Genomic DNA, 14696 nt, shown 5'->3' with positions numbered 1-14696 from the left:
TGTTCATGGCAAATGATTATTGACACCATCCAAAGTTCAGATCATTATATATCAAACCATTTATTTAGAAATGATAGCTCTTCCTCGTTGTTTTGTGTTTATGATAAAAAGAATGTAAAACCATATAGTAGGTAATAAAGTGCAGAGGTTGCATTCATGACTATCTTGACTGTAAATATATACCTAATCATAAAAATAACTACACTCTTTTCATTTATAATATGTATACCAGTAGTTCTCAAGCTTTTTCGTTGTAAGGCCCCCTTTGTGTAGAGTGCATCGCTTTGCGGCCCCCCCCCAAATAAAAACATATAATCTTAAATTTAGAATTTTAATGAAACCAAAAACAAATTCTGTTATACAATGCTAGAACATCAATACATCAATTTTCTGATGGTTGATTGCATAAAATCTATGATATATTTCATATAATGCCACAAAATTTGTGACCACCCCCTAGATCCAGTTTGAGAACCACTGAGTTGCCATATACTGTCCTTGTCCAATGACAAAATAAAAAGTCATTTCATTTCCTTATTTCAACTTCTGGTTCTGGTTTTCAGTGATAACGTGAACAGGATCCCAAAAGCAACATTATAATTACACTACAACATTGCAAGTAACATAATAAGAAAACAGGAAAATAAGAGTAGAGGGAACTGTATTCAAAGAAACAACATGATTTGCTCATCCTTGATATATCTATTCCTGTATTAGTCTGGATTAAACAGCAAGCAGGTATGACAACTGCATGTACTCTAAAGCAAAACATATAGTTTGGCAATGTACTGCTGCCACCTTATGGTCATTGATGATCTGGTAGGGGTATGTTATCATGTGTTCTTTGGTCTTTACCTTTTATTTTGTTTATCGTTTTTCCTGTTCACAGAATAATTTATAATAAGCTATTTAATGGTTTGTTTCCATTTGAGACATTATTGCCCGGTTTCACACACAAGGTTTAAGACTAGTCCCAGACTAAAATAAAAGTTTGAGCTGTCTTAACTGAAAATAAATAGCCCGGACATATCTTAAAATATGTCGTTGCCATTGTTTTGTTTCAAGATGCACATCAGCAGTATTTTTATCCAAGGCATTTTAATAAAAGTGATTTAAATACCCTAATTAAACTAAGGCATAGTCCTGGTTTAAGCTAAGCCTTGTCTGTGAAACCGGGCCTATAGTTTTTTTTAATAAATGTAATAATATATTTGAATTTGAAGATGTCAGTTGTCAGAAGTTGGACATCCCTTTTGGGTACTATACTATATAGGCCTATTTAAGGTTGTAATCCTTTTTAATAGTGGAGCTAAGGTTGTGGGTTCGAGTCCGTTAAGACACAACACCTTTTTCAATCCTATATTTCACTGCAAGTTGTATCCGGCTGTGCATAACTGTTTATGTGACAAATTGAAAATTGAAATGAACAGAAATGGACTACAGTTCAGCCTAACGTGGTGTGATGATCAGTTTAGCCTTGAGAGGGCGCCATTTAATATTTGAAACTTCTGATTTCTCATTGAAGAAACAGTAGTATTATCCAGTAGATAGTAAACAGTAGATATCGCCTTACCTTATTTGCTTTTGACACATCTGATGTGCAGAACTCACCATGCCTATATAATGATCATTTTATATATAATGTATAGGCCTAGATCGCTTAGAAACAGAGTCAGTTGTGTAGTCGGGGCCTCGCGCACGTCATACACCCATGCAAGTTCAGTTTTCCCACAGAGCTGTTTGCGATTTATAAGGATTAAATAGCGTACAGTAGGCTTTTAGTATACCCACTTGTTTGTTGTTCAAACGCCCACAGTCTGCTTTTGTTTAACTGTATCGCGTGTTTCTTTATTTTTTCCTCGAATTTGATTCTTTGTTGTTTTCCCTTTTTATTCGCTACCCGTCCCTGACAACTGCGTCAAAAAAACCGCGTTCAAGCGCGTCATCAGGTGTCTGCAGTGAGGAGTGGATGCTGTCTTTCGGTGACTAAAAACACGGTGCCGTTTATGTAACATCAATAAAAGTGTACATGTGAGTACCGGTGTTGTGCCGAAAAATGACTCCTGCCAAATTATGACTCCCCCATTCCCCACTAACATTAGGTGTTAGGATTTTCAAATCAATGAGGGGAGTCGTAATCTGGCGGGGAGTCAAAATTCGGCACAACACCGGAAATGATTCTTTTCCCTTCTGTCACAGTTTGAGAGACTCTTGCGCTGCATTAATCTGAATGAAACCGGTCACTTACATGTTATAGCCTCTTTCTCTTGGAAGGTTTACGCGAAGGGATGCTCTTATCACCGTTTTCTGCGCATTCTCCTTTTACACACACACACGCACACACACACGCGCACACACACACACACACACACACTCAACATGTGTATATAAACTTTTCTTCACTCAATTGATTACAAATAAATAGGCCTGTTAGTCCTGTGGATTAAAATTACTTGCTGGTGTTTCTTAATTGATGTTTATTTAAAGGTGGTCAAACCTTGGATGTCCAAATTTGCTGTTTTACTGGAAATGGAAAAACACATTTGATATTTGTAAAAACCAGTGACAAACATGATTTGTTAACAGCTATAATTTGTCACAGTTGTGCTGTGCTGTTGTATGTGTTTGTGTGTTTTTATCAGGCAGGCCTCAAATCCAGTTTAGCGAGTCTAATCCACATCTCTGCTGTTGATTAATATAGACTTGGACGGTAGACCTACAGTAGATGTGATTTCAGCAAATGCCCACAGTTTTACATGCTGGGTGATGGGGGTTAATCGTAAACCACTTTTTTAGTATTACATCACTGTTCTGAGCACGGTTTCCATTGTGTTGCACACAGCGACTGCTTTGAATGCTCAATATCTGGTGCTCTTTTTAAAAAGTTTTATAAAAGGCATATACGCAAGCACAAATAAAAGAGAACATGAGACAAAACAGTAGACGAGTTTACCCAAGGTGTGTGCAGGAGTGGTGGCAGATTATGACAAATAGAGATAAAGAATGTTAGGTGGTTTCGATGAAGGGAAAAATGGGAGAAGGGGTATGTGCCCAGTGTTTTGCACAATGGCACTGCACAGCTGTTCAAACAGACTCTCTATAGTTTCACATTTAACATGATACTGTAGCAATATTAAACAGACAGCATCATGTATATGAGACCACACTTCCCTTCTGCAGTCCATTCATCAAATTTTTATTTTGAATTGAGAGTAATATAACTAAGCTGATTTGAATATGTTATAAAGTATTTTTCTCATTTCTGATCATATTTTCCACATGCTAAAGAGTTGACATCCTTGTTGCGTTGTGACCGTCTTGCGAAATGCAATTTACTGGTTTACACTTAGCAAATTTAAATATCATTTACAAGGCAAATAAAGCGATTAACCAGAGAATCTCATCCTGCTGAGATTTTGTTTTAGTTTCGTGTTGTAATTTTACAAGAATACATTGATGTTTTATTAAAACGGTAAATAAAGGATAGACAGAATAAATACATTACCTTAAGGTAATATATCTGACATCAGTACACATTTCACAAGTCCATGCATTTCCTGGAAATCAGACCTCTCACTCTGGCATCCTCGGTTGAGAAACCTACCACAGGCAGAAGAAACAAACTGGATTTTTTTTATTTCCAATCAGTGATTGGACTACAACTGTGTGCCTATAATTAATTTGTGTTAGTGCCGTCAGCGAGAAGAGTTACATTAGAGTGACACAAACATAGGAGTGTATTTCTTCATACAGTGTTTAAATAATCACAAAACAAATTACTAGAACCCACCAAAAGGGTGTTAAGTGTAAAGTGTACTTTAGGAAGTTATGAGAATTGTTTTATGTTTTGGTAACTACATAGATACATTACTTTGGAAATTTACACTAAGTGTAGCTGGCCCTCGGGGGATGCTGGGAGCAGGTGTTAATCAAAAACATTGAACTGTAATCGAACATGTAATCATGAGTTGCTGACATCAATTTAGTGTTGACAGTCCACAATTTTTACTAAACACAAATGATTTCCTTCCACATAGGAACTATTCAAATACGTATGGCTTGACCTTCCATTTGTGAAGCACATCACCTGGGTACCAGCAGCTTGGTTTCAGATTAAGGTTAACCACAACGACACACCCTTGTCTCGGTATGTTTGTGTGTGTGTATGTCATGGTAAAAAGAGGTGTACCTTTTTTGTCACACGCATTCTTCTTTGAATGCCAAGTCATTGATGTAGCAAGGTAAATATCAGGAAAATGGAAGTGTAGTGACCATATAAATAGTTTTCCGTTTGTTTTCACGCTGTAAGAAGGTCATTTGTCTGCGGTGAGGTGAAGACTTCTTGTTTGGATTTCCAAAATGGGATTTAAATTACTCGCCTTCTTCATCTTGATTTTTCCAGAAGGTAAATGTTTTCACTTTTTGTTCTCAATTTTCAATTATTTTTTTGCGTTTTTAAACAACAATGTAGAAACGAGAACTTTTGTTACTGTGATCATCAGGATGATTTTTGGAGACAATTACACATCGTCGCTGTCCTTCTGAAACCTTGTATGTTCAAATTAGCTGTTTTTCAGGAAATGGAAAAAACCCAATGCCAAACATAAAGGGTGACTAAAAATAATAATGATTTATGGAAAAAATATAAAAATCATGAAGCGATACAAGGTTTCAGAAGGAGAGCAGCGATATTAATCTTATATATACAATATTATTATAACTGTTTTTTGAAGGCTTAACCTAATCAATAGATTTCACTTTTCTAGATTTTCAAGTTTATGAAAATACAAATACACATATAGTACATGTACTTTGTGTGTACAGATACACACTACACTACGTTGTACAATGCTTCATGTTGGATTTCACTCATACTTCTAAAAACGGAGATGCCTACAAAGAATTTTGCAGCAATATTGTGTAATACTCCACATATGCTAATATTGTAAAGCATTCAATATTTAAATTGGTATTGCTACACTATTCTTATTGTAAATAGTTTGGGCCACAATAATGGTGTAGTGAAAATCAGATTCTAGTATGGCATAATGACATGGGGAAAACACATTTGTTGGGTGGGAGATTGCGTTAGAAGACCTATCTTTTCTTATTTTTTATAGTCAACAGAACCTTTTTCACTAAGACTTCACAATTAGGCTCCATTCATTACCATTACCTACAGTAGATGAATAACAATAAGCTATATTTTTTTACAGCGTTAGCTTATCCTTAATGTTGGTTAATGCCACTTGTTTATTGTTCGTTCATGTTAGTTCATTGTAGATTATAACTAATGTTTTTACACAGCGCTCTGGAATACTTGATTCTGATACTGGATTCTGTTATTTTCAACCCAACATTGGGTCAAAAAGGGATAAATCCAACTCTTGGGTTATAAATTATCCTATACTAGGTTGTTTCAACCCCAAATGCTGGGTTGTTTAAGCCATGGTTGGGTCAAATATAAACATTTTCTGGGTTAATGTATAAATAGAAGACCTTGGAATCTCACGACTACACTCCTAAAAGATGCTGGCTTTTTTTCAACCCAGTGTTGGGTAAAAAGGGACAAAACCCATCATGGTTGAAAATAACCCAGCATCTTTTGGAGTTTAATGGCAAGATTCCAAGGTCTTTTATTCCCCGATAACTGCTCAAAACTAATAATACATGGTATTGTGAGTCATTTTGACCGGTGCAGTTTAATATCACACATAAATTCAATTTAAATATGCCTAATTTCTAACATACATTATGTTTACAAATGATGAATCCAAATTTTATGTTCATTTCATTTGAACTTTGTGACGTGCCTTTAACTAAAAGACAATGGGTTTTCCTCTGGAAATGAAATGAATACAAATGAGCTAATAAAATGTTTTTAATCAATATTTCATATCTAATAATTTACTTATGAGGCAAGCAGCTGTGTAATAAGTGTGATAATGTACAGGCAGCCAGTTGTTATCGCAAAATATAAACCCCTTTGCGTCGGGTCCTGATCCCCTGTCGAGGTTTATTCTGCGATAACAACCGGCTGCCTGTACATTCTCCCTTATTCAATGGATACAGTATGATTTTAGAAATATTTTTGTAATTTGAATTAATAAATTGAAATGAATAAATTAGAATTTATGTTGGCACAAATGCATTGGGAAGGTATCATGGATGTTACAGGTACGTCATTGAGACACACCCTGTTTAGAAGCCATTTGATCATTTCAACCAGATAACCACATATTTGTGATTTGAGAACAAGCGTTGACGTCACCACCTGCTGATAGAGACACACTGAAGAGGTTGTCTTCACTCACACATAAACATTTATATAAGCATATCAAATGTGTTTATTCATGTTTTTTTTTATAGATTATTCATATACCAAAACAGTGTGTATATAGTTATCAGCGATCAGTTCCATCAGCACAAGGTTACTTTTTCCCATCTCACGCAATAAAAAGTTACAGCATCGGGTCAGTAGAGGATTCAAAAGTCACAGCTAAAAGGGTTAATAACATTTGTTTTTAAGACAGTGTACACCTGTTCTTATGTCTGAACAGTCTAAAGGCACCAGTAATAATTTCCAGTAGCTGTCAGTTAAAAATGTAATGCCTTACCACTTACACACTATCATCACTTACAGTACATTTATGTGTCAAAGGCACACAAATTACACATTAAATATGACTGACAACAACAAAATTGACAATGTTAATTTACAGGGTGTTTTACGAAATAAATGACATTAACTTTGTGCTGTTTATTTGTATAACTCAGTTCTCCCTTATCTTATTACAATGATCATGGACACTATGTACGGTACTCTAAAATCTGACATCACATTACTTTGTTGTTGTGAAAAATAAACATTTTAAATTGTAAAATACATTTATGATTGAAATTAAATATAAATGTGTAGACTAATCTCTTTTCTTATGATCAGCCTTTGATGTGTCACCCTTTGTTATTATTAAAGAGCTTATTGGGTGTGCGTGTTATCAATAAAAACATATGCGGTATACAAACACATACACACTCAAAACCTGGAAGGAATCTGGATCCAACTAGCCTACATGGTTTCTGACAGTGTAGTTAATTATTTATTTTTTCGATATACAGTTTTGTTTTGCAGCAAATGCTTACAGTGACATTGCCTTTTCTTTTCTAGGTCTTACTGCACTAACCCTGCAACCATCAGCAAACCCTGTACCTGTGGGCACCAACGTCACAATCAGTGTAAACAATCCCCCAGTCATTTCATTTGGTGCCTGGTTGTTTGGACCGAGTGTTTTGTTTCTGTGGTCACCAACAGTGATCTTCAATGGCAGTGCCTACTCGACTGGAATCACATTTAACAGTGCTTCATATGCGCTCACCATATCCAACGTAAATCTGAACAGTTCTGGTCTGTATGTATTGGAGTCCATGGGAAGCATTGGGGGCAGAGGAGAGCTGACTTTAGATGTTCAGGGTGAGTGGTCCCTTTTATCATATGTTAACACCTATTACCACATGCTCTTTAAGTAACAAAACATCGTCGAAAAAAACGTAACCATTTATGTTTAGTCCTTCTGTTTACTTGCAGAACCTGTAAGTGATGTGTCTTCCAGTGTAAGCAAGACAAACCTGGTGGAGTTTAACGAAAGCGTGACATTCACATGCTCTGCCAGAGGAACGCCGATGTGGATTTCATGGCAGAACAGCAGTTCTCTGGTCACAGCATGGGAAAGAATTGCTCTCAGTAACGACGGAAAAGTTTTCACCATTAATCCTGTCACGCGGTATGACCAAGGACCATTCACGTGTATTGTGGCAAACAACGTCAGTAGAGTGGAGAGTACACAAATGAACCTTAATATAAGCTGTGAGTATATGACATCATGAAAAAATTGCCTACGTGTATGTGTTAAACACTTGATTTTTCAACATAATGTAGGATATGATCCCTTTAAAGGGCGTGGTGAGCTGATTTGAATTCATGACTGAATTGTTTTATTTGTTTAGATGGGCCCAGTAACCTGACATTGACAGTCTCGCCACAGAGTATAGCATATGCGTCTGGCTCTGTTATATCTCTGTCATGCTCAGTCGACTCCAAGCCAACAGCTTCTATTTCCTGGACATACAATGGTGTTCCTCTAAATGTCGTTGGACCAAATCTCGTACTTACTAGCACTACTTGGAACAAAACAGGACAATATGCTTGCATTGCCCATAATGCAGCGACACTCAGATATGCTACGATGACAAAAAGCATTCGCATACTTGGTGAGCGGACACTCATAGTGTAGTTTTCTGTATTTGCTCTTGTGACGATTTGTATCTCATCTTGTATAAAATTATCCCCTTTGTTAATTTAGATCCAATAACAGAAGTGACGGTGAATCCTCAAGCAGGCTACCCAAAAGAAAACATGTCCTTTAGTCTAACCTGTAATATTGTGGGCTCAATGGGCTCCATTCAGTGGATGAAGAATAACATGCACCTGGTCGGCGACAGCAGGATTACTTTCTCGAATCAAAACTCAACCCTACTTTTTACCCAACTCAATATCAATGATAATGGACAATACAAGTGTGTAGCCAGCAATGATGTCAGCATCATGAACAGCCTGGTCTACAACCTCACGGTCAACTGTGAGTAACACAAAGTAACATAGATATCTACATATGGATGCAATGAAATGTTCAAATCAATATTTAATTGTCAGCACTTTTGATTCTTATCCTGTGATCACGAAATATTATTGCAGCAGAATACGAAATGAGGCTTTAATCCGTGTGTTTGTCAGATGGCCCAAGAAATGTGGCAATCTCTGGCCCAAGTGTAACTGCAGTAGGATCCAGCGTGACCTTGAACTGTTCTGCTGACTCTTATCCTCAAAGTCACTACAGCTGGTATTTCAAAGGCTCAAAAGTATGGGACAGATCAGTGTACATAACTGGAGCTCTCTTGGTCAACAATAGCGGACAATACACCTGCTCAGCCATGAATAACATCACAGGCCTAACCAGCAATGCCTCAATGGAATTAACTGTAATTGGTGAGTTATTTATACAGTAAGTCAACCAATTAACAGAACAACCGCATGTGCTGAAATAACCATGAGTTAGCCTATACACGCCTATACAATAAAGATGGTTGTACAGTTTGGTTAACCCTTATGCAGATACTAGCTTTCCTCTCATGTCACTCTTTTTCTGTGTGAAACGTAGTTCCTGTCAGCGCCATTACGGTGAACGTCACCAATCAGCAACCGGTCTACAATCAGTCATTTACACTAACCTGCAATGTTGTTGGAGATTTTTACTCTATTCATTGGCTAAAGAATGGTGGGCGCCTGCTCCCCAACAACAGAACCACATTCTCCAATAACAACTCAACCGTGACGATTAACCAACTCGCTCTCAATGATGGTGGACTTTACCAGTGTGCTGCTTGGAACCCTGTCAGTAACATGACCAGTGTGGCCTACAACCTTACAGTCAACTGTGAGTAACAAAACTTACTTAAAATTGTAGTAGACCTGAAGACATAAATGCTGTAAAGAATTTCCAGACGTTTTTGGGTTCTGACAAAAATAATAGATGAGCCACTGCTATTAATATAAATGGGGAGGGAGTGCAACACTCAAAATGGCCACTCTAGCCAACGTAGCCCCACCTTCCAGTAAAAAGAGCCAATCGATAAAGAATGACGATTGTCTGGGGCGGGGCTCAGCCTGTGAACAGCTGCTGAAGTCACCTCGAAAGAGGTTGTTTTTAGCGCAATTTGAGCTAAACCAAAGTTAAGGTACAGTTCATGTCAGGTTTAATTGTTGGCCTACAATATACGGTTTAAATCTCATTTTTATCATGTGGTTTTAGAGAAATCTGTCCTTACCATTTCAAGTAGCTATGTAGTCTTCTTTGAAATAGCGGCCTGGAGGCGTTTCAAACATGTCTGCCGAGTGGCATAACCTTCCTAAAGGGACTGTGGTTCTGCTTACAGTAGAATCTTGGTTTTAATGTTTTAATAAATTGACAAATAACACATCCTTAAATGACCTAGAGTAGATAGTAACCTGTGCTTTATCCGTGTTTTCAGATGGTCCATGGAACACAGCCATCTCTGGTCCTGCTATAGGAGCCGTAGGGTCCAGCGTGACCTTCAGCTGCTCAGCAAACTCTCAGCCCCCCAGTCAATACAGCTGGTTCTTCAGTGGCTCAAAGATGTCAGATAGTTCGGTTTACGTGATCAGCAGTTTAACAATGAACAACGGAGGACAGTACACCTGCATGGCCTACAATAACATCACAAGGATCAGCAGCAATGCTACAGTGGATTTAACCGTATTTAGTGAGTTTTTACAAAATACAGTATACATAGAGTATACATCTCTTTCATAGTTTGTTTTAAATCCAAAATATATTTTTTTAAATCAATAATTTCTTAAATGATGTCATCTGTTTGAATTTCAGATCCAATCAGCTCCGTTACATTGAACGTCAACAATCAGCAACCGGTCTTCAATCAGACATTCACACTAACCTGCAATGTCAATGGAAATGTTTCCTCCATTCATTGGATGAAGAATAGCATGCACATGCTGCCCAACAACAGAACCACACTCTCCAATAACAACTCAACTTTGACTATTAACACACTCGCTCTCAGTGATTGTGGACAATATCAGTGTGCAGCTCGTAACCCTGTCAGCAACATGACCAGCGTGGCCTACAACCTTACGGTTAACTGTGAGCAACAAATCTTTAAAGCTGAGGCCTGTAGATATGTAGACATTAAGTCTTCGTAGAACTTTTAAAACGTTTTTAATTAGTTTAAAAGTGACAAGTGACTTTAAATGACCCAAGTCCAGAGACTGACCTGTGCTTTATCCGTGTTTTCAGATGGTCCATGGAACACAGCCATCTCTGGTCCTACTGTAGGAGCCGTAGGCTCCAGCGTGACCTACAGCTGCTCAGCAAACTCTCAGCCTCCCAGTCAATACAGCTGGTTCTTCCGCGGCTCAAAGATGTCAAATAGTTCGGTTTTAGTCATCAGCAGTTTAACAACGAACAACGGAGGACAGTACACTTGCATGGCCTACAATAACATCACAACGATCAGCAGCAATGCTACAGTGGATTTAACCGTATTTAGTGAGTTTTTTCATGAAAGGGCTTTTACAAAATATGCATATCTTTGATAGTTTGTCCTAATCTTTAAATAATGTCATCTGTTTGAATTTCAGATCTAATCAGTGCTGTTACAGTGAATATAAACAATCAGCAACCGATCAACAATCAGCCGTTCACACTAACCTGCAATGTCAATGGCGATTTTACCTCCATTCAGTGGATGAAGAATGGCATGAACATGCTCCTCAACAACAGAACCACACTCTCCAATAACAACTCAACCTTGACGATTAACACACTCGCTCTCAGTGATGAAGGACAATACCAGTGTGCAGCTCATAACCCTGTCAGCAACATGACCAGTGTGGCCTACAACCTATTGATCAACTGTATGTATCAATGAAACATATTCCCTTTGATCGGTTTTCTGTTAGAAACTCTTTTGTGTGAGAAAAGTACTGTAGAAAAACATAAACAAACTTGGTTTCAGATGGTCCATGGAACACATCAATCACGGGTCCAACCATAGCAGAGACGGGGTACAATGTGACCTTCAGATGTTCTGCTTCCTCTCGTCCTGAAAGTCAATACACCTGGTTCTTCAACGGCTCATGGGTGGCAAACACCTCAGTCTATGTGATAGATACTGTCACACTAAACAATACAGGAAGGTACACTTGCAGTGCCTTCAATAGCATCACAGGCATCAGAAGCAATGCCACATTGGACTTTACTGTATATGGTAAGCTGTAATTCAAAGCATCTACGTCTGTTTGGGTTATTTTTTTTCCAGTTCAATTGTTTAAAATGTAGCACCTTGTTTAGGTTTGTCCCTTAGATGTCATCAAACAAAGTCAAGGTTTTGAAATATGTTTAAGATACATTTAATAGTCAATACTTATGGAATACTGGTCCTATTCATTCTGTATTCAGACTTTCCTTTTAAAGGTCCAGTGTATTAAATTTAGCGGTGATGTTTGCGAATTGCAACTAATGGCTCACCCCACCGCTCCCCCCTCCCTTTCGAAGCACTACGGTGGCTGACACGGGACTAAGATGTCGTCATGTTTTTGCTTCTTTGCCTAGATTCATATTTACGAAACGCGTTGTGTAGAGCAGTTTGTCCATTTAGGGCTACTGTTGAGTTGATACACAATATTAACTGGGTAATATCTGTATCTTCAGTGGGCATCTCCGCCGTGCACGTAAGCTCCATTCCAAGCATCCCAGAGGTTGCCGAAAACCTGCAGCTCATGTGTCACGTGACTGGACCCTACAACAGCATCCACTGGCTGAGAAACAACGAGACTCTACTGCCATCCAACAGAATCACAATTATCAACAATAATACCACGCTGATGTTCATGCCCCTGCAAAGTGCTGACAATGGAAATTACCAGTGTGTCGCCACGAATGTGTTCAGAGGTCATAAGAGTCAACCATACCACCTTGTGGCCAACTGTGAGTACCATTCTTACTTCTTATTAAATCTCTAAAGTACGCTGTAAACTTGTAATCTTGCAAAAACATTAAAAACTATGCATTTATGAATTAAAACACCACCCCAACCCGTTCAATTATGCCTACAAATTTACACAACTAGCTTGAGGTAAATTCAAAGTGCATGCCCCCTAACACTTCCTCTTTATCTTTATTGAACAGTTGGACCGGTTAATGTGCAGATCATAGTAAAACCAGGGTATACGACTACCCTCACGTGTAAAGCCGAATCCCAGCCACCGGCTGTGTATCAGTGGATCGTAGACCACAATAACACCGTAGTGGCAAATCAACCCATTATAGAAGTTGCCCTTCAGTATATCCTGGGCTACAACTTTACCTGTGTGGCCAGAAACCCCTTGACCAATGTGACAGTCTACACCAGCCACTTCATCAGTGGTGAGCGTTATCCCAAACTGACACGAAGCAATTAAGATGTTAAATATATATTTGCATTGGTTGTTTTGATCTGTTTTCGAGATGTAGTAACAGGTTTTCTCTGTTTTTCCGCAGACTCTAATGCGGGTGCCAGTGTCCATTCGGGCGTCATGCTGACCACTCTCCTTGTGCTCCTGCTGGCTGTGGTGAATGAATGGATGTAATGTTGACATTAACATTAGGCTATTAAGAGGACTGACTGTCCGATTAAGGCTTATGGGTAAATATGAAGGTACAGCTAAAAAAAAAGGTCACAGTCTATAATCCAGATTATATGAATGTATCGTAATTCATTTGAGCACTTTAGTACATTATTTAGAAAAAATGTGGGGGAAGGACAGAGATGCATTTATGGATTATAAATGGTTTGGGGACTTTTGATAGCACCATACTACATTATTTGCCTATGAATTTACAATGAGTACATATGTGCTGTATTTATTAGTATCACTAATTTAAATCTAATTTAATTTTAAAATAATTGCTATTTTAATAGATCTACGTTTGCAATATCAACTTGGGTGAAGTATACATAGGCTATAATATGTACATAGGTAGTTCTGAGTTTTAAACATAATGATATTCTTCTGGACAGGCAATCAAGTTACTTTATGAATTGTTTTACAAATGTTCCATATATTTAGACTGTGATATGTTTGATAATCATACAATCTAATGAGATTACTTCCAAAAACAAATGGAAGTCAAATTATTTAAAGATTTAATCATTTAAAGACCAAAATGTGAAATGTGTTATTTTCTTTATTAAACAAAATAAAAGCCAGTTATACAAAAAACATTCAGCACACTGTTTTATTGGTATACACTTTAGGATACTTTATGAAGATATGAGTTTAAAATGTTAGAATAAATGAAATACTACATACGAAAAATTGATTAAAAGGCTTTGTACTGTCTACACCATTAGTTTGTAATATTGTGTAAAAAGGGCCACAGGTAAAAAGGGAGATGGTTAAATTGGAGTACTAATGACTGTTTTTCCTTTCGTCTCCTTCCCACTTCTTCTGTAAAACAGCTGTTGACATCTTTTTCTCTCAATCTTTTTCTTTTTGCAAAAGGCATTCTGTCCTTTACTAAGGGATGCTGGAAATATGAAATGAAAGAACAAGACAGTATATGTCTTATAGCCAGGAAAGTTGGCAATTTATGCATAATAATTAAACATTTTTGTGACATGATATATGTTTAAAATAACAACAGGATGATCTGGGTAAACACAGATTGCGTGACTTACTGCGTCGAGGTGGTGGCACACAGGGACATTTCAGCTTCTGGCCACTTCTTCCCTCTGTACAGTATAACAACACATCCATCAATGACTCAAACATGACTGTCTCATTTAACATGAATGCATTGTCAAGCGTTGTTATTCAAAACATTACATGTTGACAGTACAAGCTGAGCTTAAACCTCTATCTTCATAATACTGTTTTCAGACATGTCCATCTGCATATATGATGATCATTATATGATCATAACCTACCAATGCAGTTACATAACCTGCCCTGTTGCCTGGACATCTGACCTTTATTCACTGGAGACGTATCTGAATCCCCCGGCTGAGGTTGTGCTGCACCGATGACAGAGACATGAAATATTGACATTGATCACCTTAAA

At 37.7% G+C, this 14696-nt stretch overlaps 1 protein-coding gene across 1 annotated transcript; it reads left to right on the top strand.

Moving 5' to 3' along the window:
• Positions 1-4197: 4197 nt before the first annotated feature.
• ceacam1 (CEA cell adhesion molecule 1) lies at positions 4198-13684 on the top strand. Its single transcript, XM_057340819.1, has 15 exons — positions 4198-4405; positions 7169-7471; positions 7586-7864; positions 8005-8268; positions 8361-8636; positions 8792-9043; positions 9216-9491; positions 10087-10338; positions 10461-10736; positions 10890-11141; positions 11234-11509; positions 11611-11862; positions 12306-12581; positions 12783-13019; positions 13134-13684. Exons 1-15 carry the CDS (start codon positions 4360-4362, stop codon positions 13220-13222), a joined length of 3606 nt encoding a protein of 1201 aa, XP_057196802.1. The 5' UTR covers positions 4198-4359; the 3' UTR covers positions 13223-13684.
• The last annotated feature ends 1012 nt before the right edge of the window (positions 13685-14696 follow it).

Source organism: Triplophysa rosa, linkage group LG8 (assembly GCF_024868665.1).
Source record: "Triplophysa rosa linkage group LG8, Trosa_1v2, whole genome shotgun sequence".
NCBI lineage: Eukaryota > Metazoa > Chordata > Actinopteri > Cypriniformes > Nemacheilidae > Triplophysa > Triplophysa rosa.
Note: the sequence above shows the minus strand (reverse complement) of the source record. Positions and strands in the feature narration are given on the sequence as shown.